The sequence below is a fragment of the Grampus griseus genome, assembly GCF_964374135.1.
Source record: "Grampus griseus genome assembly, chromosome: 7".
In the NCBI taxonomy this organism is placed as follows: Eukaryota; Metazoa; Chordata; class Mammalia; order Artiodactyla; family Delphinidae; genus Grampus; species Grampus griseus.
In genome coordinates, this window is record NC_139001.1 from 29,691,211 (window position 1) to 29,719,160 (window position 27,950).

Below are 27,950 nucleotides of genomic sequence, written 5' to 3' on the forward strand. Positions count from 1 at the left end.
TCACCATCACCAGCACACAAAAACATCTACTCAAGTCCGAGGGGAATTCCTAGCTTATATTTGTTGTGAAGGATTCAGCTGGGCAGTATTCAGCTCCTCTTTTTATTTTTTTAATTTTTTTTGTAAAAAGCTGCATTTATTGCAATTTTTTTTCTTTTTTTTTTGAATTTTATTTTATTTTTTTTATACAGCAGGTTCTTATTAGTTATCCATTTTATACACATCAGTGTATACATGTCAATCCCAATCTCCCAATTCATCCCACCCCCACCCCCACCACCCGCTGCTTTCCCCCTTGGTGTCCATATGTTTGTTCTCTACTTCTGTGTCTCTATTTCTGCCCTGCAAACCAGTTCATCTGTACCATTTTTCTAGATTCCACATATATGTATTAATACACGATATTTGTTTTTCTCTTTCTAACTTACTTCATTCTGTATGACAGTCTCTAAGTCCATCCATGTCTCTACAAATGACCCAGCTTTGTTCTTTTTTATGGCTGAGTAATATTCCATTGTATACATGTACCACATCTTCTTTATCCATTCTTCTGTCGATGGGCATTTAGGTTGCTTCCATGACCTGGCTATTGTAAATAGTGCTGCAATGAACATTGGGGTGCATGTGTCTTTCTGAACTGTGGTTTCCTCTGGGTATATGCCCAGTAGTGGGATTGCTGGGTCATATGGTAGTTCTATTTTTAGTTTTTTAAGGAACCTCCTTACTGTTCTTCATAGTGGCTGCATCAATTTACATTCCCACCAACAGTGCAGGAGGGTTCCCTTTTCTCCACACAGTATTCAGCTCCTCTTGAAGATCTTTCTCCAAGCCTGAACTGTTCATTGCATCTAACCTACTCATCTGCTTTCTGGAAGATTAGGAATTTCTCTGGAACAAGGGTTTCTGTTTGAAGGGATTCTGTTCAGAAAAATCACTCATCCTCAAGGTACCTCCCCCTGCCCCAAGAGAAATGGGATGAGGGGTGGTTGGAATCCTTCAGCAGGCCCTGCGACCATTCCGGCTCAGCACAGTCAGCAATGACTTTGTAAGCTCCTGACTTGCAGAGGATAGTGGTTTTGTGTAATTAGAAGTCCTCCACTGGCTTTTCTATATTTGGGGAATCAAGTTCCATCTACTCACCGCTTAGGGTTTTGTAAGGTGATTTAGGGCCATTTGACCTCAGAATTGCTCATAGTCTAAAAGAATAGGTCATAGGCACCAGGAAGGTAAGGGTGTCTTAGTATACAGGCAGAAAACCAAGATAGGGAGATGGAGATTAGGCTGGAAAGGATTTGACATGGAGGGGGTTCAGCTACCAGAAGGAGTGAAGAGGTCAGAGTAAGGTCCCAGACCTGAAAGAAAAGGGTAGCGGGAAAGAAGCCAGTCTTGGACACATGAAGGAAAGGACTCAGTGACAAGGAACAAGTCTAGATCTTGAGGATAGAACTGTGGGTCAAGGCCAGAGAGATTCTGGCAATGAGAGTGACTTAGGGGTGAACTCACAAACGCTCACCTGAGGCTTTAAAATTACATTTGGTTCTGAACAGGCTTTCTAGCAGAGCCAGTTATTTACTGAGCACATGTTGAGCACCTGTGAGATGTTAAGACCTGTACTAGGCACTGTGGGTTACAGAGATGACAGTCATTCTCAAGGAGTTCACAGTTTGGTAGGGCAGGAATCAAAGAGAAATCAGTGACAGTATAGTGTATTGAGTACAATAAGAGAAGTATGGTAGAAGAGGGGAATGTCGTAGTGGTTAAGAGCCCAGGATCTGGCTTCAACAGATTTGAATTTAATCTTGACTCTCCAATTATAGGTTGCGTGAAACTGGGAAAGTCACTAAGCTTCTTGAAGCTTCAGTATTTTTTCTTGGAGATGGAAATAACAATAGTACTTATCCACTTTATATGATTCTTTCAAGGGTCAAATTAGATCATACATGCCTGGCATCTAGTAAATTCCCAATAGCATTGACTATTGTGTGTAATAATAGTTGTTATTATGTATTATAATTATATGGGGGTAGGTAATGTCAGAAAATGTTTCCAAGAAAAGGTGGCATTTGAGCTGAATGTTGAAAGATAAAGAGAAGTTAGCTGGGTCTGGGGTTGGGAGAATGCTAATAAAATGCTTTTGTTTTTAACTATGCTCTGCTAGATTCCTCAAATGATTTTAGGTAGGATGATGAATTTAGTGTTAGTCAAATTGAGTCTGAGCTGGCTGTGAGCAACACAAGATGTTTTGACCTCTTTGTTCTAACCCTACTATAATCTCAAATCTTACATATTTGCCCCATTAATGATTAGAGCTCCATGAAATGAATATAACTATTAGTCTTTTTTCTACTTGATTTTGAATACTACCGATAGAAATAACACAAAATAAATTGATGAAGCTATATTTACACCCAGTAAACAATTTGGTTGAAAAATTGACATTCAAGTCTTCTTAACGCAGGAAACTGGACTGGATAGCATGGGAAAAAAAAAAAAGGCCACAAAAGAAAACTTACTTTGCATGAAATTATAATAGATAACATTTGGTATGGATAAAAATAAACAAAATAGGGGTGAGATAGGGAGTGTGGGAGGGAGACGCAAGAGGGAGAAGATACGGGGATATATGTATATGTATAGCTGATTCACTTTGTTATACAGCAGAAACTAACACACCATTGTAAAGCAATTATACTCCAATAAAGATGTTAAAAAAATAAAGGGGTTCCCTGGTGGCGCAGTGGTTGAGAGTCCGCCTGCCGATGTAGGGGACACGGGTTTATGCCCCGGTCCGGGAAGATCCCACATGCCGCGGAGCGGCTGGGCCCGTGAGCCATGGCCGCTGAGCCTGCGCGTCCGGAGCCTGTGCTCCGCAAGGGGAGAGGCCACAACAGTGAGAGGCCCGCATACCTCAAAAAATAAAACTGATTAATAAATCAAATCTTTGTTGTAATGTAGAAAAGAATTACTTTGAATTAATTCAAAACAAAGTAATTTCAGGAAAATAAAAAATTTAAATAAAGCTTAACTGCACTCTATAAGAAATTAATATAGAAATTAAGTGGTCATAGTCAAGTTCATTCCAAAATATATCTTGTAGTTGAAAAGCCTTCCATATTGATATAATTCTGGTGAACATATTTGAATTTATAAACCTAGAATCAAAACATCCATGGGTGCAAAACAGTGGGTCAAAATCTCCAGTGCTTGCCCGTGACATCCAGGTGGGTGAGCCAAAGAAGCAATTGGAACTCTGTCTAGATCTTAAGAAGTCAGGGTACAAATAAGGATTTTGAAGTCATCACCACATAAGTATTCATCTGTTTTCTTTTGCATCTTCCATAAAATAATAATGCCTGGTAAGAACTTAATAAATATTTGTTGAATGTTAGATTCTCTCTAGTCAGCCCTACAAGCATTATGAACATAGGAATTGTACCTATAGAGTCAATCATTTTAATTTAGCACTTACTGAATACTTTACAAAACTAAACTCTCACAGCTTTGAGAATAATTATAGCAACACTTAGGTCCACTGAGACTTGGACACCTGGAGTGTCCAACAGAAATATACTATTTCTAGTTCATAAGATGAAAAACATTTTTTTAACATATGATATTTCTTTAATGGTTGTAAGTCTATTCAGGTTTTGTTTCTGCTTGTGTCCATTTTGGAAGAGTACATTTTTTTTCAGGAAACATTTTGCCAAATATTTCAAATAAGTATTTTTTTCATAGCTTCCTCTCATTTAAAAAATCTCTACTTCTGTGGTTACGTCCCCCTTTTGGTCGTAAATTGTTATTAGTGTCTATTAAGATAAAATATTTTTATCCTTATGTTCTGTATCATTCATTAAACATTTGTTCTTTTAAAAATTGTTTTCTTTCTTTTTAAATTTGCTTCCATAGATTTCTTCATTTTGCATTTAGCAAGGTCATGGAAGATCTAGAGGAAACATTATTTGAAGACTTTGAGAACTACTCCTATGCCCTGGAATATTACTCCCCAGAGACTGATTTGGAGGAGAAAGCACACCTAGGAGTCATTCACTGGGTCTCCCTCGTGTTATACTGTTTGGCATTTGTTCTGGGCATTCCAGGAAATGCCCTTGTCATTTGGTTTACGGGATTCAAGTGGAAGAAGACAGTCACCACTCTCTGGTTCCTCAATCTAGCCATCGCAGATTTCATTTTTCTTCTCTTCTTGCCCCTGTACATCTCCTATGTGGCCATGAATTTCCACTGGCCCTTTGGCATCTGGTTGTGCAAGGCCAATTCCTTCATTGCCCAGTTGAACATGTTTGCCAGTGTTTTCTTCCTGACGGTGATAAGCCTGGACCGCTATATCTACTTGATCCACCCTGTCTTATCTCATCGGTACCGGACCCTAAGGAACTCTCTGATTGTTATTATAGTTGTTTGGCTTTTGGCTTCACTAATGGGTGGTCCCGCCCTGTTTTTCCGGGACACTCTGGAGTTCAATAACCACACTCTTTGCTATAACAACTTCCACGAGCATGATCCTGACCTCACGTTGATGAGGCATCATATTCTGACCTGGGTGAAAGTTATTGTTGGGTACCTCTTCCCTCTTCTAACAATGAGCATTTGCTACTTGTGCCTCATCTTCAAGGTGAAGAAGCGAAGCATCCTGATCTCCAGTAAGCACTTCTGGACCATCCTGGCTGTGGTCATTGCCTTTTTGATTTGCTGGACTCCGTATCACCTGTTTAGCATTTGGGAGCTCACGATTCACCACAATAGCTATTTCCACCAGGTGCTGCAGGCCGGAATCCCCCTCTCCACTGGCTTGGCATTCCTCAATAGTTGCTTGAACCCCATTCTTTATGTCTTAATTAGTAAGAAGTTCCAAGCACGCTTTCGGGCCTCAGTTGCTGAGATACTAAAATATACGCTGTGGGAAGTGAGCTGTTCTGGCACAGTAAGTGAACAGCTCAGGAACTCTGAAACCAAGAATCTGTGTCTCCTGGAAACAGCCCAGTGAATTCTTACTCTTGCACAGATCATATGGCTTTTGTGTGGGTCCCCTGACAGATGCTTTCGGATTGTTTGGGTCCAAGACATAGAGCTGACTGTATCTTTTTATTGTTTTTGGTCATTTTATTGGCATCATATTTTTCTATTGATATAAAACATAAGAAGGATCTTCATTTTTTTCCAGCAACTTAAATTATCTGTGTTATTCTTGCTAATTATACTGTAGTGGATTAATTAACACTATTTTTTCAATTTTAATGACTTTTTAAAAGTTCTAAATCTGAATATTAAATATATGACTAATTTCAAAAATATAAAAATATGTGTGCTTAAGCTCACTTTAATTTTGCACAAGTAACCTATTAGACCTAGTCTTAAAATACAACATATGTACTTTATTTCTTTATTTCATGTAATCTGTATTTGCATTTATGAATTAAAGTAATAGTTGGTTAGAGTAGGTTAAAACTGTCCCAAAATCTAGTCGCTTAAAATAGCAATTTATTATTATTATTATATCTCACAAGTCTGAGGATCAGCAATTTAAACAAGGCACAGAAGGGAGGTTTGCCTCTCTGCTTCGCAATATCCAGAGCCTCAGCTGGACCAGGATGACCCAGCTGCCTGAGGTTTAGAACAGCTGGGGACTGGCTGAGCGGCTCTCCTCCCTTCTCCCCATCCCCTTCCCTTCCTTCTCCTTCCCCTCTCTCTCCTCCCCTTCCCTCCTCCCTTCTCCTCTCCTTTCTTCACACGGGTATTCCAGCATAGCACCTCAGGGTTAGCCAGACTTATATGGCAGTGTAGGGCTCTAGAGACCAGGGTAGAAATTCCTACTCCTCTTAAAGGCTATGCCAGACACTGGCACAGTATCACTTCCACTGTACTCTATTGACCAAAGCAGTCACTGGCCAGCTGAGATTCAAAGGGAGGGGACATATACCCTACCTCTCAATGGGGATATATGCCCATCTTTAATTCCCCATGATATCATTATAAACATTAATGTTGGGCTTCCCTGGTGGCGCAGTGGTTGAGAGTCTGCCTGCTGTTGCAGGGGACATGGGTTCGTGCCCTGGTCTGGGAGGATCCCACATGCCATGGAGCGGCTGGGCCCATGAGCCATGGCCGCTGAGCCTGTGCCTCCGGAGCCTGTGCTCCGCAACAGGAGAGGCCACAACAGTGAGAGGCCCGCGTACCGCCAAAAAAAAAAAAAATTAATGTTTTTGGAAAATTCTGAGTATGTATATACGCAAATAAGTATAAGATTGCTATAAACATGAAACACTGACATCCAGATAGTAGATAGGCCAGCTCAATATCAGAATGATTTCAGGAAAATAAAGCATGTATGACGTATTGATATATTTCTACCTTCTATTCCTATAAGACCAATAAAGTATACCTTTAAGTCAGTGACCTCTTCATGGTGCAAATCTGTTGCACTTAAGACTAATAGTATTTTGACTTCTATTCATTTATGCCTTTAGCAAATAGATGAATAAGAGTTATACAGAACCATGGTAGACAGATACTGTGAGGGATGCCAAGATGCATAAGGTACTTACAGGGGGTGAGATTAAACTTGCATAAAAACAATCCTAAAACAAGGTAGACAGTAGTAAGTGCCGTAAGAGAGCCAAGACACATGTAGACTGTTCAGAGGAAAGAGATGGCCTCCAGTGTGCAGGTCAAGAAACACTGGAAATCTATGTCCTTGCAGTTGGGGTTTCCTAAAGATCCTGCTACTTTTTCACGTCTCTGTTTGTACCCTGTCTTTTATGAATACAAACTCTGCTATTTACTGCAATTTTAAAAACATTTAATTTTCTATAATTTCTCGGTTTTATTTTGAAAGTCGTGAGGGGAGCTATGTTATTCCTTGAATCGGTATCCTTTTTTATTTCATCTCATAGTTTTTAAAAATGCTAAGATCAGATCATTTATTGGCTCTGTTCTTTACTGTTAGCCCCATGCAACAATCAGATCTGGTTTGGAAATCATTCCAAGAAAAAAAATGTGTGGCATAGCTCAGCCTATCCCAAATTTCTGTCGTTCCCAAGATTCCTGGCTTCTGCCATACTCAGTATGGGTTAAGGGAAGACAAGGGGAGAAAGGCTCATTGTGAGTTTCCAGCCCTTTGTGCACCCTTGAACCCCGCCCCTGCACAACCAGGGCTTGCGATATTCCACTCTGGTGTCCCCCTCGACCCTCAATGGACAGGCTCTCAGGATCAGGAGAAAAGCTGGAGGATCCAAGAAAGAAAAGAGAATTCTGTAGGTTCATCCCTAGTTTGGGCAAAGGGAGACACTGACTCTGAAGGCTGGGGGAGAAAGAGGAAGGCTGAGGAGCAGGAAGGAAGGGGATTAAGCAACCAGGGGCAAGAGTACATTACAGAGCTGGTGGTGGTCGGGAAGTTACATTTCAGGGCGGTGCTTCCTAAGCTTTGTGAGTTAGGAACCCGGGCAGAGCTGTTCGTTTTTCCCACGCTACGGGCTACAGGCACAGTATCTAGGGCCTGTGAGCTTTCCAGAGGCCTACGAAAATATTTGAGATCCTGAAAAGTATCATTGGCTCTAGAATAGAAAAAGAAAACTTGAGGGAATTCCCTGGTGGTCCAGTGGCTAGGACTCCGAGCTTTCCGTGCCAGGGGCCTGGGTTCGATCCCTGGTCGGGGAACTAAGATGCAGCAAGGCTCGCAGCATGGCCAATAAATAAATAATAAATAACTTGAAAAGTCAGAATTAATAAATACTCTGAATTCATTTGAAAATCGATTGAAAGTTATGGGTCCTTTCCCCAGAAAAATGCTTTTAAATAAAATTTCAGGGGATCCTTGTACCCTAGGCTAAGAACTCCAGTTTTAGTGGCTTTTTAAATAGCTGAGAGTGGGGCTGTGACTTAACAGGAATCTACTAGTAGAAAGTAGCAACCAGGGCAGGAACTTTCCAGCAGAAACAGGAGTTAATTTTTTATTCTCAGCTTGAGGGAAGATCTAAAGTGTAGCATAGGACCCAAGCTTGGACCCCAGCATTGGAGACTCCCCAGCCAGCTTCCTCCCCTGGCAGCTGGAATCTGGATAATGGGGCTCTCCAGGGGTCTAATGACCCCTAATGGGCAGGATGAGTGACCGAAAGGACAGAGGGGCTGGAGGAGAGGAGGGCACTGGGGCAATTTGAGGAGGAAGCAAGGAAGCTCAATGCCTAGTTGGCAGGAGAATAAAGAATCTCAGGGCTCCCAGGGACTGGGGCATAAACCCAACAAGACAGACCTGGCTCCCTCTCGATGGAAGGAAGCTCTTCGAAACAGTGGGCAAGTTTCAGGGACTCCAGAGGCAGGATATCTGGCTTTGCATTATGGCTCCAATATATCCTAGCTCTATGACCTTGGCTAAATTAATCCAAATTTCTAGACCTCAGTTTCCCCCATCTGCAAAATGGGATCACAATAGTAGTAACTGCCACATAGGTTTATTATGAAAATTAAATGAATTGACACAGGTAAAGCACTAAAAGTGGTGCTTAGCCCTATAAATACCTATTATTAATATAATATTACCTGGTATTATACATACTCAGTGAAACTCTTGGCACCTTCTGACATAGTAATTACCTAGTAAATGTTAGATCCCTTCTTCCTCTTGAATGAATGTAAAAATCTCATAGGAAGAATAAGGGAACTTACACAAAGAACTTCAAAATTTATACATTTTATTAAAAAATTCATAAAGCTTATTGGGAATTCCCTGGTGGTCCAGTGGTTAAGCCTCCGTGCTCTCACTGCCTGGGGCCTGGGTTCAATGCCTGGTCAGGGAACTAAGATCCCACAAGCCGCGAGGTGTGGCCAAATAAATAAATTAATTAAATGTTTTCTGAATTTTCTTTAATTTACACAGTTTATAAATACTATAAAAGGATATGGGCTGAGAGGCTGCAAGGGGCAGGAAAAAGTAGACTGAAAGACTTCTTGAAAGAGGTAATTTAAGTGCATCTTGAAGAATGACTATAATTTTAACAAGTGCAGGTAAAAAAAGGCTATTTCAGGTAGGTGGCATAGGAAGAGCAAATGTTCAGAGGCTGGAAAACAGGCTACGTTCAGAAAAGAGAGACTAGTCCCATTTTATAGGGACAAAGTGAGGATAGAAGATTCCCAGGTTGGAATCAGGCTTGAATAGTAATTCATAGTTCTTTAATATTCTCACATATGAGCAGTAGTTCTTTTTTTTTTTTTTCCGCACTACGCGGGCCTCTCACTGTTGTGGCCTCCTGAGCAGTAGTTCTTTAGGTGATGCATACTTAGAAGTCTACGGACAGTTTCCTTTGATTTTTACTTTACTAAAAGCTATTCAGGCCAATAACATTCCAAATGACAGACTTCCATTTGGGACATTTTCTAAATGCAACTAATATCATCTATACAGGGCATGTATTGAGAGAATATCTGTTTAACTGCCTCAATTTTCATTTTAGGTTTACACTTATGTGATTTTAACATTCTTACTTTTCCTAATTGAGGGTATGAAGAAAGGGTTACGTGAAACAGAATCAAATTTCTAAAAGCAGGGATGAAGAACTTTCCCCATTATTGCCAATACATTATCTGGCCCATGAAGACCTGGTTTTGAGTTCCTCCTCTCTCACTTACTAGGTGGATAACTGGGGAATCATCTTTCAGAGTTGTCTCCTCACCTGTAAGTGCTGAAAACAGTGTTTGCCTTTATCTCACAGGCTTATAATGGGGTTCATATTAGACAATGTATGTGAGGCATGCATTTTTTTTCCTTTTTTGTTCTAAGGACACATAACTGCCATTGCCAAATGTATTTGTTTGGGAAAAAATGACACATACATCCCCCAACACTAATGCAACTCTTTTGGTATCTGTGTCTTTGTCCATAAGTTTATCTTTTCATAGTTACAGTCAATGAAAAATCAAGCATTTTTCAATGCTGCTATAATCTCCATTACTTTCTAAAGTAAATATATTAAATTTATAAAATGTTTCACATATGCCATAATTTAGCCCTTTCTGTTTATTAAAACAGTCCTCTTATTTCCCTGATTCTATCCACATCATCTCCAGATTGGAGCTCTGCCTTTTTTTTTTTACTGAAATACAGTTGACATTCAATATTATATTAGTTTCAGGCGTACAACATAGTGGTTTGACATCTATAAACATTAAAATTGATCACTACAGTAAGTCTGGTAATCACTTGTCACCATACAAAGTTATTACAATTTTACTGACTATATTCCCTATGCTGTACATCATATCCCCGTGACTTATTGTATAATCGGAAGTTTGTCCCTCTTAATTCCTCTCATCTATTTCACCACCCTCCACCCCTCCCACCCATTCCCACCTCCACCTCTGCTCTGCTTTTGTCATTCTCTGGCTTGGAAACCAGGCTTCCCATTGCGCTCACAGAATGAGCCAGCCTATAATTCAGATGCCTCTAAAACCTGGCCCTATCTAATCCCAAACTGACGCTGCAAAATCCAGCCAAACTGGTCTAATTGCCTCCCAAACCTCTGTTCTCATTCTTGCCTTTATCATTCTGCCTTTCACAGCATCCTGGATTTTTTTTTTTTTTTTAAACGGATTACTAAGGTCTCTCCAGCTCAAGTCCTAACTCCTCTAAAAAAACTTTTATTTAATTCTAGCCTTCCCTGACCCTCTGGACTTTTGGATTATTGTCAGCCCTCCTTATCTGCAGGTTCTACACCCACAGATTCAACCAATCACGAATCAAAAATATCTGAAAAAAGTCCAGGAAGTTGCAAAACAACAAAACTTGAATTTGTCGCCTGCTGGCAACTACTTACATAGCATTTACATTGTACTAGATATTATGAGTAGTCTAGAGATGATTTAATGAGGAGGGTGTTAGCAGGTTAAGGTTATATGCAGATACTACACCATTTAATATAAGGAACTTGAGCATCTGAGGATTTTGGTACCTGAGGGTTGGGGGGTGGTTCCTGGAACCAATCCCCCCTCAGATACTGAGGAATGACTGTACTTGTTTAATCACAAAATTACTTTTATTCTTAACAGGGTTAAGTATGTTTGAACCACCTCCCTTATGGTTATTTTCTTAATCCTTTTGTATTTTTATAGCATCTAACATAGTGACATTAAATGAATCAGTTTTGAATTCCCACACTGTGCCCAGTCCTTGTACTAGCTATGGCTGAATGTGAAAAAGAAACAAGGTTTCAGGGTCATGTAATCACTTATGGAGCATGCAAAAAAATGTGGGTTCTTATTCCAAAGCCAGAAACAATAAAAAAAAAAAATCTCTTTATGTATACCTGTGCCTTCTGAACCCACTGGTTCAAAAACAGTTCATTCAGTATCCTGGCTCACATGAATATGTAAGCATTGCTCATAAGAGCAAAACACTGAAAGCAAACTAAGGATCCAATAACTAGACTGGTTCAGTAAGATATGAGACAATGGATTCTGTAACTGTTAAAATAAGAGGAAATCTTTTATGTACCGATACAAAATATCCAAGATATAATCTCCAAGATATCCAAGTCTATTTCTAGGGACAAAACTTAAGATGCAGAAGTTTGTGTCATATGCTACAATTAGCCTACATATATGCTTAGACTAGCTCTGGAAAGACCTAAAAAACTGGTGACATTGGTTGCTTTTATGGAAGTGAATGGGAGACCCGGGGGACAGGGGAGACGTAACCGTATAACCTCTAGAATTTTGAATGATGTTAATGTATTATCTACCTTTTAAAATGACATTAAAAGATACCATTAAACATTTTTTATTCAAGGCCATAGAGTCAAGATCTTAAAAGTCACATGCTTCATCATTCATTATTTTAAGATTCACAAGACAGCTGTGGTTTGTTGACTATTTAAATTTTTTAACCACATTTTTAATCATTTTTTTTATCAATAATTTTTTTTGTTTTGTTTTGTTTTGTTTTTTTGCGGTATGCAGGCCTCTCACTGTTGTGGCCTCTCCCGTTGCAGAGCACTGGCTCTGGACGCGCAGGCTCATCGGCCATGGCTCACGGGCCCAGCCACTCTGTGGCATGTGGGATCTTCCCGGACCGGGGCACGAACCCGTGTCCCCTGCATTGGCAGGCGGACTCTCAAATCATTAATAATTTTTAATACTTAATGTTTTGGCCAAACTATTTGGTACTCAATCAAGCTGTTACTCATGTCACTGGTTGTGAATTATTTTTGGCTATTCACTACTACACCTCTACTTTTCCACAGCATTTCCAGAATCCCCAGGCTCTCCTGTTCTCCAGAAAATGAAGTGCTGCCCTCTGCTGGCTCTCACGATACTGAAAACCTGAAAATTTCCCCAGTGATTTTAGACTGAGTCTGTTGGACTAAATGTTGAAGGTGATTTTATTCATCAGTACATATATGTCCGATTGAGTACATTTTCTTTAGAATTTAAACAATTTCCCACATTCAAGTTGGTTGGCCACATACAAAGAAAATCAGATTGGGAGGGAAGAAAACAGCATCGTCTGGTTCAGCTAGGAAAACCTGGACCTCATTCAATTTCCTTGGCCTACAGAGACTACAAAATGATTTTTAGAGGTCTACAATTCCCAAGCTCTACTTTTGTGAACACTACTACTGTAAAAAATATATACTCAAATATTCGATACATCCCAAATTTAACTGTTAAGATGCAGCGGTTTCCAATACTGGAGTCTCACCTGACTACAGTAACACCATCCTCTGAGTACACTCACCTGCAGCACCACCGTAGTACTGAAGTCTCCACACCCCAACAGGCTCAATCAGACTTACAAACCCAGGTAAGATGTCCCACCTCCACACCCAAGCCAGGCTTATGAACCGCACCCAAGGGATCAGTCACCCATGTAGCCTCCCTCCCAGGACACACTACTACTCAAAATCACATGCTCAACACAACTTCTCCCTGAACAGTACAGGAGGCATCCCTTAAATTTGCAACATCTGCCTCCACAAACTCTGGGACTCCTCCCCTCCCCTGGGTTAGGCGTCCTTTAGTAAATCGCACGTGCCAACTCATAACATTAATTTTAGGTGGGATTTGTAAACGTGTGATTTTTTTTTTTAAGTCACAAGTAACCCCTAACTTGAAGATGCTAGGTCACAACAAATTACTTTGTCAGCCACTGTAAAGTCACTGGTTACTAACTATAAATTAGTCCTGGCATTTAATTCCTTTATCTCCAAATGTTTCATGACCTGGCAAATGACATTATTTGCTGTGTATTGACCTGAGCACTTCCCTGTTTTTGACTCATTTCTCGATTCTTTAAGGTACTCCCAACATTCACATCGAGGAAAGCCAGCTCAGATATTAAGTAACTTTGTAACCCCTTGCAAAGGGCAAGGTCTTGAACCATTATATATGGGACTAATTATCTAAAATCAAAACTCTTGGGAGTTCCCTGGTGGTCCAGTGGTTAGGACTGGCTGCTTTCACTGCCTTGGGCCCGGGGTTCAATCCCTGGTCCGAGAACTAAGGTCCCGCAAGCCGCGTGATGTGGTCAAAAAACAAACAAACAAAAAAAACCTCTTACTACAAAATTTTCAGTCAAGTTTACCACCGCGATTTCTTTTAAAAAACAAGGCAAATATAAACACTTGAAATACTGCAGTAAAAGTTGTATCATCGCATACTGAGGACATCACTAATGGGTAAAGAAGTTGTACTGAGTCCACTTCTGTTAATTTGTTTATAAAGTCTACTCTACATCTATGCATAGTCACAGTATTTATAACAGGTAGTTCCCTCCTTTTTTGGGCTAAACGTCGAACGACAATGCGGACCCAAATTTATATTATTTATGAATTATCTATCCATTAAATTTCTTCCTTCAAAATGGAAGGAATATAAATAAATACCATCCTCTTATTTAGGAGTCAAGAGCCAAGAGTGTCTTTCAAGCTTTTATTTAAGAGCACTGATCCACGATGGATTTTAGATCTTGTTGAACGCAGCCACGTCCATAGACTGCACATACTCGTCAAAAGCAGTGATCTGCTCCTCCAGCATATCCGTTCCAACTTTATCGTCTTCAACTACACACTGTATTTGAAGTTTTTTAATTCCATACCCCACCGGAACTAGTTTAGCTGAAAAGAGCATCAAGAAAAATCTTAGTTAGATAAGTCCTGTTGATTGACAAAGGTTTAAACTGTATGCAAACTGCAGATGCCAGTGTCAAAAGGCAAAGACTAAACTCACAAGAGCCCCAGACTAAGCCGTCTGCTTGAATGCTTCTGACGCACTCCTCTAGTTTTGCCATATCTGTCTCATCATCCCAAGGTTTCACATCTAATAAGATGGAAGACTTGGCAACAAGTGCTGGTTCTAAAAAAGAGTACAAGGAACAGCATTATTCAAATAATTATTTTTGCCCTACTTCAAGACACTTAACAAATCTTAATTTGTTTCTAAATGGATCATCTCCTTAGCCACATAAAACTATAGAAAATACACCTTGTGTTCGTCACACATATGCCCACTTTCTATTTTGCTGAGAAAGAGGTGTTTAGTTGTGTAACAGTTTCTTTCCCACAGAGGAATGCCACAACTGCTACCATAAGAACAGCTGCAGACCAGTAGCTGTGGAAGTTTTGAAGCTCCACTTCAACAGAAGGTTTTGAAATAGTGACACATTCAACGAATGGGGAGGAAAGGAAATTACTTTGGGGATCAGTCTTTGAAAAAGATTATTCAAATTATTATGAAAACAATTAAGTTAAACACAAATTATAAAATGACCTACTTTTGGCTTTCTTTGACTCATACTGTGCAAGGCGTTCTTCTCTTAGCCTCTTGGCTTCTTCACTTTCCTGTAAAGAAAAAATTTAATATACTTCACAAAGCTGGTTGTTCCTCAGCTTACGGCTGGTGGGTCCTCAGCTTAAAGCAGACCAGCTTTATCAGTAAAAAGCAAATCCATCATGAGCTCAGCCGAAAGATGGCGATTTAATTTTATTCATCATGTAGCCAGTGAGAATTTTTAAAAGGCAGGTAATAAAGTGAAGCCAGGATTCAAACCCAAGCACTTTGGCTACACAGCCTGTGCTTAAGCACAATGATACGCACAAATGTCAACTTATGCCATACCTCCTCATCATCAGATCCAAAGAGATCAATGTCATCATCATCTTTACTATCTGTAGCTCCACTTTCTGTGGTGTCTTCCACATTAGCAGGGCCATACTTGCCCAAAGCTTTCTTCACTCCTGGCAGGCTTGAAAAAAATTTAATCAGCTAGCTACTATTAGGTCGGTATGATGTCCCTTTTCAAACAATACATGAGAACTTGTTTTCATTACAAGTTATCAATAGACCCCTTTTGTACCAAGAATTTACCCTTCAACATTCCCAGGTAAATGCTTTTATATGTTTAGCTCCTCACCCAACAAACATTAGTAGCATGTGAAACACTATATTCAATACACACAAAGATTTACTTTCAGAATGAGTATTTCTGTTTGAGATTTCATTAAGTACGCTCAGTTCCATTCTTAGTGAACTGGAGTCCACCTGCCCAAACTTCCATCCTTGTTAGCAGTTTCAGAAGAATGGCAAAGGACTGAAAGAATGAGCCACCCCTCACCCCTGAGGTGGGTCCCCCAGGCCAGGGTCAGGAACACTGGCAGGCCAGTGTGGGGAAAAGCTGAATTGCTGTTGTTGATGAACTAAAATTCATATTTTGTGGCAAGACAAGAAAAATTTAAACATAAAAATTTTCTTTGCCTGTTTGGGCCACCTCCCTCCTCTATACTGTGTATCGTGCATCTGCATTAACCAGCCCTCCTGAGGAGATAACATTCCTTCTGAATCTTGAATCTTGGGCCATGATGACCCATGACCCACTACTCGCTTTGCACCTGTAGATCTGGATTGTATAAACCGTCAATAATACATTATTTAATGCGCAACCTTGTCTCAAAAACTTATATGCGAAGTGAGAGAGTAGCATGGACATGTATACACTACCAAATGTAAAACAGATAGCTAGTGGGAAGCAGCCGCATAGCACAGGGAGATCAGGTCTGGGCTTTGTGTCCACCTAGAGGGGTGGGATAGGGAAGGTGGGAGGGAGGGAGACGCAAGAGGGAAGAGATATGGGGATATATGTATATGTATAGCTGATTCACTTTGTTATACAGCAGAAACTAACACACCATTGTAAAGCAATTATACTCCAATAAAGATGTTAAAAAAAAAACACAACACAAAAACCCAAAACAAAACAAAACAAAAACAAAACAAAAACTTATATGGATGGAGACTTCCCTGGTGGTGCAGTAGTTAAGAATCTGCCTGTAAATGCAGGAGGAGACACAGGTTCGAGCCCTGGTCTGGGAAGATCCCACATGCCGCGGAGCAGCTAAGCCCATGTGCCACAACTACTGAAGCCACACAGGCCACAACTACTGAGCCCGCGAGCCACAACTACTGAAGCCCACGTGCCTAGAGCCTGTGCTCCGCAACAAGAGAAGCCACAACGATGAGAAGGCTGCGCACTGCAACAAAGACCCCAACACAGCCACAAGTAAATAAATAAATATTTTTAAAAAACCACTTATATGCACAGAACAGTTTTCAGAGGTTTCTGATGGGCTTTTCACAGGTTATAATCCTCAATGTGGCTTGAATAAAATTTTCTGTTTCTTAGATTGACTAGTTTTTTCTTCAAAATTGTCATGTTCTACCTGTTACATGTTCTACATGAAAAAATGGAGGATTTCAGCCTCTTGGCCTTCTAAAGTCACAGGAAATTTAGCTTACAATATCCCCACAAAACTACAGTAGCCTGAACCCTAACTTGTCACGTGAAAACCCTGAGTTTAAGCTTAGAAAGCATTCTATTCTTCAGATAAACACAAAGATACTTTTACCTGGCCTTTTCCTTTTCGTAAGATTTGATGTGATTATACCAACGTAGGGCATGACACAAGTCGGCAGGTGGTGGGCCGGAGACTGCTTCAAATACTGCCACATCTGCTTGTGATGGAACATACCTGTCAACGATGCAAAAGTAACTGCACACACCTTTAAAAGAAAAACCACAAACACCAGCCAACGACAAACGCTAGCTACAACCGTCAAATTAGTGGCAATTCGCCCTCTTGTTACCGGACTACCTAAGCAGCTTTAGTTTTCTGTAAAAAATAAATTTCTTAGGATCAGGGATCATTTATTTGGTTCTCCGAGCTACCCTGAGACACAACTGCCACTTAGACCTCAGAAATTGCAATCGCTAACGTGGACCTACAGGTTTACATTTGTTAACTGAGCAAAGACGCGGAAAAACCTGGTGGAGTCAAGTAAGCCGAAACAAAGCACATTTTTAACCCTTCTCCCCTCGCAGTCCCCTCCCGGGGGAGAGCCCTGGGGTCAGGCTTCCTTTCCTCCAGGCGCAGCCGAGGCCGCGCCACGTGGCACCACTGCTCCCGGCCCTGCCCAGACCCCGGCCCGTCAGCTCACCCTTCGATGTAGCTCTTGTCCGCCAAGTAGTCGTTGAGCACCTGGAGGCCGGCGGGGCTTTTCAGGTCTCCAAAACCCATGGCGACGGCTGACAGGGAACTGGAAGGCAGCGGAGGAAAAGAGGAGCGCAGACGGTCACTGCCGAGCGCTAACAGGAAAAAAGGCCCGCAACGAGGCCGGAAATGCCTTATATAGAGACGGAGGCGTTTCTCTCCGATGCCCCCAGCCGCAGGTTAAAAGTAAATTACGTTAAGATTTCTCAACGTAAAAATCAAGGGCTCTTAATTAACGGCCCACAAATTATCCGCCGAACTTTCTTCGTGTTTGCAAATCAATTAATAAAATCGCTATTGCTTAAATCACAACCTCCAAAGTTTGCAAAGACTACCGGAACCGCCCGTTGAAGCGCCGGAAATGACGGAAGACGCTCGGCCTCGGCCCCAGGTTACTTCCGGCGGAACTTCCCGCCCCTGCTTCCTCCCGGCTGCTACGTCCTCCACCCCGCCCTCTGTCAAGCTGACGGAAGTTGCCGAGCTCAATCTAAACGGGAAATTGTCGAATTGTGGTTTCTCGTCCCTCCCGACTTTCCGTTCTTCCAGGCCCGGCTGACTGAGATACCCGGGGCCGCCATATTGAATAAGAAACCCGGCCTCTGAAGGAGTCGGCGGGTTGTAGACAATTCTGCAGGGCAGCCTCGGCGGCTCCAGGGAGAAGGTGAGGTTGTGTTTGGGGGAGAAGGCTGAGGTGCCTTGGTCCCCGGAGTGTGTTTATTGACGAGACTGTTTTCTTTGGCCCAACCGACTCATTCTCCTCTTGTCCTTAAATGGGCGCCGCGTCCCACCCCGCCTCCTCGGGAACCCCCGAGAGCTGGCAGGTGAGGACTGTTAGCCAACGTCTGTGCTCTGACGAAGCAGAGAGGAGGAGGAAATCACGAGGCCCTGGGGAGCACTGGCCCGAGTGCAGCCTTGTGGGTGACCTTCCGTCTGCAGGGGAATGCAGGACAGTCCCCTTCCTGGAGAGGAGGCCGTTTTGTTTCCCGGGAGAGGACCTGTCAAGTGACTTAGGCCTAAAGACTGAGCTTTTCCCCCCAATTACTACATAGCTGGTATAGTGCATCCTTGTTTGGCTGCTGTTGCCTTAGCAACCGTCCATGCCTCTGTTGTTTTGTGTTTTGGTTTTGTCCATAGATTGCATTGGCTAATACTTCTTATTCTTTTCACTGGTGGGGCAACTGAGGAAAAAAGACATTTGAAAAGTTGGCTCAAGGTCGCACTGCAAATAACAAAGCTACGTTGTTTAAAAATTTTGGGAATCCAGTGCATGTGTATGTACTGTAAAAACGTGGATCAGGTACAGCTCTGCTCAAAAACGAATTGAGGGTATAGAAAATGTAACGTGAACTGTTTCTGATGAATAAACATCAAGTTGGTTTTTTGCGGAACGTCCTTTTTTCCCGCTGAATTGTGTGTGCATCTTTAAGCAGGGTGTTGTAAGGCTGCCGGAGCACCTGCACTCTTTAATACCAGGAAAGTGGAAGTGATGGCCAGAGAGTAGAGATAGAATTCATTTAACAAATAGTTGTTGAATACCTATTATAAGCTAGAAGTGAGTCCACAAGGAAGAATTAAATGGGTGATGTGACTGGGGAGTAGTTAGGATATTTTGGTTAGGCTGGTCAAGGAAAGTCTCCCTGAGAAATGCCTTTTAAGCCAAAATTTGGAGGATGAGGAGGGGCCAAAAAGATCTGAGGGAAGAGCATTTCCGTCTGAGGTCACAGCCCCTGGGAAGATGGGAGAGGCTGTGGGAGCAGTGTGGAAGCCAGGAGACCTATTAGGGGGCTACTGTAACAGTCCAGGCAAGAGATGATGGTGGCTTGGAATAGGACAGTACCTAGAGAGAGAAGTGGATGGATGCGGGATACCTGGTGGAGAATGTGGAGTAGTATTGTCCCTGCACCAAAAAGTGTCCAGTCTAGTTTTAGAAATGATTATTCATTAGCATTTTCCCATCTTAGAGATGATTATTTCTGTTCTTACATGGTAGCCAAATAAGTGTAAAGTGCTTATCAAAGTTTTGCAAATCTGTATTTCTTATGTTGGGGCTATGCAGTCTTCCACTTGACGCTGGGTTTTCAACAGACAGCCTAGTCCTGGTGGATTTCCTAGCTAAAGTGGGCACCACTTTCATATTGTCTTGGAGACAAATGTAATATTAAAGTTTTTACATTGTTGTATGAAATATTGTTGATTTTGATCTGTCTTTAACTTAGCAAGTTCAGTTTTACCTTTATATGAATAGATTTTAATAGGACAGATGCTATTCATTCTGGAACTTGGTGGTAAGACTACAGTTGACCCTTGAGCAATGAGAGGATTAAGGGTTCCAACCATTTGTGCAGTCGAAAATCTGTATATAACTTACAGTTGGCCTTTTATATCCATGGTTCTGCATCTGAGGATTCATCTCAGGATTCAACCAATCTCATATCTTGTAGTACTGTAGTATTTACTATTGAAAAAAAATCGCCTGTAAGTGGACCTGTGCAGTTTAAACCCATATTGTTTAAGGGTCAACTCTGTTTGATGGTTCATTTTCTTAGGGGCACTGTGCTAGGTCTTCAGAAAAGGGAAATGACCAAAGTGCACCATTCCTTGTCAAGGAGCTTACAAACTCGAGATACTGAAATTGATTGCTAACTTACAGTTTAGTAGGTGGAATAATAAAGATATATATATATATGTGTGTATATATATATGTATATATATATACACACATATACACAGTGTGTGCTGGTAGTAAAGAGAAGGAGCACAAAGGAAGAGCCCTTTAAAACTGATTTTCAGTGGCTAGTACCGTCTAAATTAAATTCAGATATAACTGACATTTATTGAGCTCCTACTGGTAACACATAGCCTAAGAGGTATTGTTTTCTTTTATAGATAAAGAGACAGAAACTGTGATTTACCAAAAAGTCACTCACTAGTAGGTGACAGATGTCTGCAGATTCAGTATCACAAATTCTGAATTAATGAATTGTTTGAGTTATTGATGTCTGAATTAATGAAATTTCTGTGAAACATGCTTAAAACTTATGTATATATACAGTTTTCTACTATAAACTTTGAAATTCTTTATGCGATACATTCTGATCACATAATTTGTTGTATTTTTAAGAGTTCCAAATGAAAAATTAGATGCTTAGCCCATATAATCAAGTGAGTAGACAGAAAGTTCAGTGCTTCGCCGATATGATCAAGTGAATGGACAAAAAACTCTAAAAGATCAGATAACTTTTCTCTCTTTTTTGCTTATGAATACCTTTAATTGGTGTTAATTTATATAATCCACTTCCATTTATTTCAGTAATTCAGCAAATCCTTTAGAGAGGGCTCCTCAACTGCAGATCTGTTGACACTTTAGGTAATTCTTTATTATGGGAGATTGTCCTGAGCCTTGTAGGATCTTTAGTAGCACGCTGACCTCAACCCACTTGATGCCAATAGCTTTCCCCTAGTCTCGACAACAGTTTGTCCAGACATTGCTAAATGTTCCCTGGGAAGCAAAATTATCTCTTATAGAGAACCACTGTTTTAGAGCTTACTGTGTGGCAGCCTTGGGGGTAGGTACTGAGGATAGAAAGATTAAAGAAGTTCATAATACAGGGGGGGTAGAACAGGCACATAAACAGATAATTGCAAATCTGTAAGATAAATGTACTACTGGACACAGAAAATAGCACTCCAGAGTTTTTAAAGGCTTGGGCTTGTGAGCCAGCTCAGAATATCTCAGAAGCATTTAGTAGATAACTGCTCAGAACGTAGAATGTTAGAATGCATTTTAGCAGGAAATGAAGGCAGAAAGGTAGGCTTTATTTTACATAGCAATTAATGATAAACTCACTGTTTTTAGTAAAATAAAATAAATTTGAAATAAATAAAAATAAATTTATAGTAAAATAAATTTGAAATAAATTTTTCAAATTTATTTTACTATATAGTAATATATTAAGTTTGATCATTTGTTTATAATTAAAAACAACAAATCTGCCCTTTATATAGAATTAGAAGATTCAAATTTATGTGCTAGCTGCTCCTTTGTAGCTTCTTAATGTTGTACAAGTCAGTTAATCTGTCTGAGATGGAGTATTCTCATCTCTAGAATTTCAGGAAAAATATCAGGACTTGTGAAATGTTCAATGAAATAATGTATATATATGAAGTGCTTTAAAACCATAAAATATTATCCAAAAGTTTGTGATTGGCATTGTTTTTCCTATGATAATATAACTCTTCTTTGTTTTATTCTTAGCAATATGTTAAGGATACCTGTAAGAAGGGCCTTAGTGAGCCTTTCTAAGTCTCCTAAAGGATGTGGTGAGTGTCTTTTTTTGAATTTGCGTTTGTGGGTACTAGACTTTCTGTCTTTGTAAATTCATAAGTTTATGGAATGTTTCTTGAAAGACCCATAATATATTTTAAATAAAAATGGAAACAGTGACCCAAGTTGAATAGAATAATTTTCAAAATACAACTTTAAACATTTTATAGAAATTATCATGGAATAGAAAGTAGCTAATTGCCCATCAGTGCCAAAATGGAAAGAGCAGTCATTTTGCTTTTGAGAAGTGGTCTTCCCAGGAACATATTTTCAGTGGTATTAAAAGTTACAACTTAAACTGCTGTTAAAAGTAGACAGCCATTTTCTGTTTGGTATTCAGGACCGGAAAAGCTTTCCTCTAAGTCAATAATTTAGAAGTTTGCGTCTAGAGAAATAGAAGGGAATAGTACAAAATGAGGAAAAAATTTAGATGTGAAGGTTAATTAATCCATTATCCTCTGCTGTAATAACTTGAACTCTGTTAATTTCATTTTCACCTCAATATTTTTGATGGTCAGTTCGAACAACTGCCACAGCAGCAAGCAACTTGATTGAAGTATTTGTTGATGGTCAGTCTGTCATGGTGGAACCAGGAACTACCGTCCTCCAAGTAGGCATTCATTTTAATTCTTTATTTTTGCGTTTGTTCTGATTTAAAAAAACAAAAATAATTTATTTTCTTTATACTGTTCATTTGCTTCTAAAATTTTCAAGATTCCTTGACAAATGCTCATTAAAGAACTATATATAGATAGTAAACTTATATGAAAATAAGTTTGATTTGAAATCTTGGCATTTCAGAGTGAGTGAACTATCATTTATCAGTTTCTGACTTTCTCAGTGAACTGTGGCCGTTCTTTTGTTTCACTTCTGCCTTCAAATAAATTCCCGTTTAGAAGTTTTAAGTTACCTAAAATAAAATTTTAGTTAATATAGGTAAGTTTGGGGAAAAGGTGACCTTTGTTGTGAGCCTGCTTGATGCTTTTCACTTTTATGTAACCTTTCTATCTTTAATAATATTTCTAGGAATGTGTCCTACAAAGCAGATAAATGGAGGGTAGTAGGTTCTCGAATTTATGCCCTAAGTATTTAATTTCTCCAAATTCCTCCAGAACTAACAGAGTTGGTCATGGAGAAGTGCTTCATTCCATCGTAAATTATTGCAGAGCTAAATGCTCTTTATTCATTTTAACAGTAATTTCTAGACTGTCAGGCATACACATGTAAACATAAATATATAACAAAATTATGTACAATGTGCAGTGGAGAGTATTTTGGCATGTATAGGTAGAAAGAGATGTCAGGAATATCTCAGGTGACCTCTGAGAAGATTTTAAAGGATGAGTAGGTTTTTATATGTGGACAAGGAAGCTTCAGGTAGTTTGGTATTGATGGAACATAAGGTATGTGTAGAAGAGGAGATAACAGGAAAGCAGATTATTCTGGTAGAGAAGGTCTGGTCATTAAAGACAATCTATGCAATGTTGAAGAGCTTATAGTTTGGACCATCAAGAATATTCATGGCTACTAAGCAGTATGACAGTGACTGTAGAGGATGGTGGTTTGGAGAATAATAAGACTGGAATGAGACACAGAAAGAGTATATCTTGCATTAGTGGAGCAGGAAGTGAAAAGGCCTAAAATAGTGGTAATGGAAATGAAAACAAGAGGGTATATTCAGGGGAGAGTGAGATGTAGATAGACAGGCCTTTAGGAATGATGAAGAGCAGAGGAGTTTTTATGATTTCTGCCTTTGTTAGCTTATTTGGGGATGTATAGTAGGGGACAGAAATAGATTGAATTTTAACTGTCTGTAGAGTGTACACATGTGAATGCCTACTTATATCTAAAGAAGTGGAGGCCTATCAGGGCTGCAGACCCTCAGGGCCACAGATGAAGTTTTGAATGTAATCATACGTAAATGAGCTAGTGTGAAGGCTGGGACAGTTGACCCACTGCATCTAGCACCCAGGAAGACTCCATACGTTTTTGCTAAGTAGTTAAAATATTGAAAATCGATGAGATTGCTTTAGAGTGAGGGCTAAGGATGGAAGAACTAATTCTAGAGGAAGTTTGAGTATGTTTGTAGGCTCAGAGAAGGAGCAGGGATAATTGGTAGAGGGAACTAATATCCTTCACTAAGCAAATGGGAACTGGGAAGGGAGTGAGAGTCCTGGCTGGGGTATTTGGAGCCAAAGATAGAACCAGATTATAGTCAGCTGGAAGGTGTAAAGTGGAGTCTAATCTAAAGGAGGAGGGCTAGTCAATGAGGAAGTCAAGGTATGAAACCATTGGGACAGAGTTTGAAGGAGGAGTCTTTGTAGACAATGGTTCAGAGTAGAAATGGGGAGTCAAGCCTTTAGCACAGTCTGAATATGCTTCTTTATCCAGTTTCTTTCATGTAAGGTATAGGCATGGTGAGGATCTTTAAAGAGGTAGCTTCAGAGCAGACAGGGGTTGGAATCAAGGGGAAAGAAAAGGAGGGGAATCTCTCTGAGGATCAAGTTACAGATATTTGTAGGTAGGAGTAATAAGATAGGTAGGGGATGGCCTCATGTTTTTTTGTTTGTTTTTTGTTTGTTTTTACTGTGTTTTAGACAAGACAGGATGAGGTCAGGTTATTCTAGTGCAAACGTTTTTTACTTTGTCTTCTAGGCTTGTGAGAAGGTTGGCATGCAGATCCCTCGATTCTGTTATCATGAAAGGTTGTCTGTTGCTGGAAACTGCAGGATGTGCCTTGTTGAAATTGAGAAAGCTCCTAAGGTACTTGATACCTAAAATTCCATACCATGCTGTAGAAGGTAGAAAACTTTAAATCTTGCAGCAGACTTTATTTAGAATCAGTATTGTTGTAGTGGAGAATCTGGTCCTGTTTACTTCTGTCTTTAAGTTTATTTTTTGTGTGATTGATTCTCTTCATTTCAAAACTGGAAACACATTGAAGAAAGTGCTTTATATAAATGCAAGTGGCATATAATGGTAACATTTAGAAATTAAATGGGTCTTTTTAGAGCACTCACTATTTCCAAATGGTGTGTGACACACAAGTAGGATGTGGAGCTGCCAAGCAGCACATTAGAAGTGCTTATGCTGTGCCATTTTCACTAGAGAAGAGAGTTGCAGTGAAGAGGTTCACTTTCAGTTTAATTTCATTTTGTCTTGTGCAATTTTAATTCAGTACTGCCTGCTAATCAAAACACAGTTATTTGACGTTCTATTTCAGAGCCTCTTATAAAAAATCTCATTAATTATTAGAATAAAATTAAGATGTCTAGTTTCTAAGAGAACTGTATCGTGCCAGATTGTCATATTATAAATATGAAAACTAAAAAACTCAGTCTTCAAAAATACTCTGTTCTTTCCTGGTTTTCTAATGTTAATTTAATATTTTTGTATATTGGGTTAACTTATAATTACAAATAAATACAAATACTTAGAGATTTTTGCATTGAAATTCCAGGTTGTAGCTGCTTGTGCCATGCCAGTAATGAAAGGTTGGAATATCCTGACAAACTCAGAGAAAACTAAGAAAGCCAGGTACTTTATTGTTAACTTGGCATAGTGACTTTTATTAGAGCAGAAAATTGCACATTTCAGTATGTAGACCTTCCCATAGACGAGAAATTCAGTATCAAGCTCTGAAGAAGTTGGCGTGCTTGGCTTCTAGGAGCAGTTGGAAGTGAGTACACATAGAGGAGGTGAAGTCAGGTGTTTATGGTTTTGAGCCTGCGGCAGAATCAGCATTAAAATCCCTTGTTTAGAACCTTGCTCATCTTGTGGTAACAGTGAGTTTGTTTGGGGCTTATTGAACTGAGATTATTGCAGTGATATTGTACTGTACTGTACTGGCACTGATTGTGTTTGTTTTTGCTTTACATTCATGTTTTTTTGAATTAATGCCAGTGTTTTCTGAAGACCATTCAGCAACTTTTGGTATTTCTGTATTGTTAAAACTCAATTTTCTAGGTTCTCTAATGATGTTTTATTCTGGACTCCTATAAACATTTTTTAGATTATGTATTTAATACTACTCTTATGATAGTTACATTGGCGTTTCTTATAGTAAATGTAAAATCCATGTTAACTATATTAGAGTATACATCTGTGACAGTTATTTAAATAGGCTATATGTAAACCATTTTGAATGTCAGCAATTTATGTAATTATATATATTACAATTTTCTTTACAGGGAAGGTGTGATGGAGTTCCTACTAGCAAATCACCCACTGGATTGTCCTATTTGTGACCAGGGAGGTGAATGTGATCTGCAGGTATGTAGTCTAATTCCTTAAATCTTTTTGTTTTAATTTTGTTAGCAAAATTTGGTTAACTCTTTCATAATCTACTTAAGGACCAGTCCATGATGTTTGGAAGTGATAGGAGCCGGTTTTTAGAGGGGAAACGTGCTGTGGAGGACAAGAACATTGGGCCATTGATAAAAACCATTATGACTAGATGTATACAGTGTACTCGGTGCATCAGGTAATCTTTTTCTCCTTCTCTCTTCTGCAATATCATTTGTATACTTATTTAATATTCACAAAATTTGGTGGAATAACACCACTGGAACGGATATCAACTTTTATTTGGTGAAAGAAGAGGAATGTTGTATTCAGTGTTTTTTACATAAGCCAGTAAAATGAATAAGTTTTCACTTTTAGTTAATATCAACTTCACTTGGATTTAAAAATCAAAATCTACAAGCATTAACTTTGTGATAACTTGCTGAGCTGTGCACATGATTTGTGCAATTTTTTGTACGTGTGTTACACCTCAAATTAAATGGAAACATTTATTATTTTTATTCAGGGACTACATTTTCCATTGAAAATCTATCTTTCTAGTGTTTGGAAAATCATTACCTTTGTGATAATGAATAGGAAATGAGGTAAGTTTGCTGCGTTTGACCATTTGATGGTACATTTTTATCTTGCAGATTTGCAAGTGAGATTGCAGGAGTAGATGATCTGGGAACAACAGGCAGAGGAAATGATATGCAAGTTGGCACATACATTGAAAAGATGTTCATGTCTGAACTTTCTGGGAATATCATTGACATCTGCCCTGTAGGTGCCCTGACCTCTAAGCCCTATGCCTTTACTGCTCGGCCTTGGGAAACAAGGTATTCATCATGGTATTTTTTGTCCTTTAATTCAGTACTATTCAAAAAATTTTAAGATTCATTTTCTTCATGAGTTCTAATTGTTCTGGTCCAAGTTTTTATTTATTTGCTTTAAGTAAAACCCTTTTTTTTTTTTTTTTTTTTTTTGCGGTACGCGAGCCTCTCACCGTTGTGGCCTCTCCCATTGCGGAGCACAGGCTCTGGACGCACAGGCCCAGCGGCCATGGCTCACGGGTGCAGCCGCCCCGCGGCATGTGGGATCTTCCCGGACCGGGGCACGAACCCGTGTCCCCTGCATCGGCAGGCGGACTCTCAACCACTGCGCCACCAGGGAAGCCCTAAAACCCTTTTAATAGAAGATAAGTTGTTAAATTGAAGGATAGGATGAAACTGTGCAAATTAATTGTAATTTTCTTGGAAATTAATTCCAAAGTACTTAATCACAAAATTATTTTATTCACTTGTTCTTCCAAGGAATAAGATTGTCTTGATTTTTAAAAATTTATAGTTTCCTCTCATTGTACATTAAATTTTCAACCATGTATACATATTATACTTTAATTAGTTCTTATTAGTTCTTTATAATTACAAATCTATTTATTAAAATCTATCTATCTATCTATTTATTTATTTATGGCTGTGTTGGGTCTTCATTGCTGTGCATGGACTTTCTCTAGTTGCTGCAAGTGGGGTCTACTCTTCATTGCAGTGCGCAAACTTCTCATTGCGGTGGCTTTTTCTTGTTGCAGAGCACGGGCTCTAGGCGTGCGGGCTTCAGTATTTGTGGCACATGGGCTTAGTTGCTCTGTGGCATGTGGAATCTTCCTGGATCAGAGCTCGAACCAGTGTCCCTTACATTGGCAGGTGGATTCTTAACCACTGCACCACCAGGGAAGTCCTACAAATCTAAAATAAACATATTTATAACTTTTCTTATATATCTCTGATTCTTCTGATTAA

The 27,950-nt window shown here is 39.7% G+C and overlaps 3 protein-coding genes across 10 annotated transcripts in view; 2 read left to right on the forward strand and 1 right to left on the reverse strand.

Annotated features, from left to right (window-relative positions):
* CMKLR2 (chemerin chemokine-like receptor 2) overlaps window positions 1–5,349 on the forward strand; it is a 48,728-nt gene extending 43,379 nt beyond the window's left edge. For all 7 annotated transcript variants that reach the window (XM_082657940.1, XM_082657941.1, XM_082657944.1 and 4 more), the window contains one exon: window positions 3,907–5,349. In XM_082657940.1, coding sequence (XP_082514066.1) covers window positions 3,935–5,002 — 1,068 coding nt within the window. In that variant the 5' untranslated portion in view covers window positions 3,907–3,934 and the 3' untranslated portion in view covers window positions 5,003–5,349. The remainder of the gene's footprint in view (window positions 1–3,906) is intronic.
* An 8,569-nt stretch (window positions 5,350–13,918) lies between these two features.
* Window positions 13,919–17,845, reverse strand: EEF1B2 (eukaryotic translation elongation factor 1 beta 2). The gene is made up of 6 exons (XM_082658856.1): window positions 17,491–17,845; window positions 16,902–17,024; window positions 15,118–15,244; window positions 14,774–14,840; window positions 14,230–14,355; window positions 13,919–14,117 (listed from the first exon to the last, which is right to left on the reverse strand). Exons 1-6 carry the CDS (start codon window positions 17,568–17,570, stop codon window positions 13,963–13,965), a joined length of 678 nt encoding a protein of 225 aa, XP_082514982.1. The 5' UTR covers window positions 17,571–17,845; the 3' UTR covers window positions 13,919–13,962.
* Window positions 17,846–18,001: 156 nt separating this feature from the next.
* Window positions 18,002–27,950, forward strand: part of NDUFS1 (NADH:ubiquinone oxidoreductase core subunit S1) — a 31,527-nt gene continuing 21,578 nt past the window's right edge. Inside the window, exons 1-8 of one of the 2 annotated variants that reach the window (XM_082657865.1) lie at window positions 18,002–18,204; window positions 21,799–21,863; window positions 22,386–22,477; window positions 24,523–24,630; window positions 25,328–25,404; window positions 26,058–26,139; window positions 26,220–26,350; window positions 26,805–26,990. In XM_082657865.1, coding sequence (XP_082513991.1) covers window positions 21,803–21,863; window positions 22,386–22,477; window positions 24,523–24,630; window positions 25,328–25,404; window positions 26,058–26,139; window positions 26,220–26,350; window positions 26,805–26,990 — 737 coding nt within the window. In that variant the 5' untranslated portion in view covers window positions 18,002–18,204; window positions 21,799–21,802. Of the gene's footprint in view, window positions 18,205–18,470; window positions 18,596–21,798; window positions 21,864–22,385; window positions 22,478–24,522; window positions 24,631–25,327; window positions 25,405–26,057; window positions 26,140–26,219; window positions 26,351–26,804; window positions 26,991–27,950 lie in introns of those variants that run through there. The other variant, XM_082657866.1, reaches the window with a different exon arrangement.

What these genes read in the sequence shown, in the direction of transcription:
- EEF1B2 (XM_082658856.1), bottom strand. Translation starts at nt 17,570, where the DNA reads ATGGGTTTTGGAGACCTGAAAAGCCCCGCCGGCCTCCAGGTGCTCAAC. An exon ending in TACGAAAAGGAAAAGGCCAG is followed by an intron (nt 15,245 to 16,901) that starts GTAAAAGTATCT and finishes ATTTTTTTCAAG; the next exon opens with CCTGCCAGGAGTGAAGAAAG. An exon ending in TTGGATCTGATGATGAGGAG is followed by an intron (nt 14,841 to 15,117) that starts GTATGGCATAAG and finishes TTTTCTTTACAG; the next exon opens with GAAAGTGAAGAAGCCAAGAG.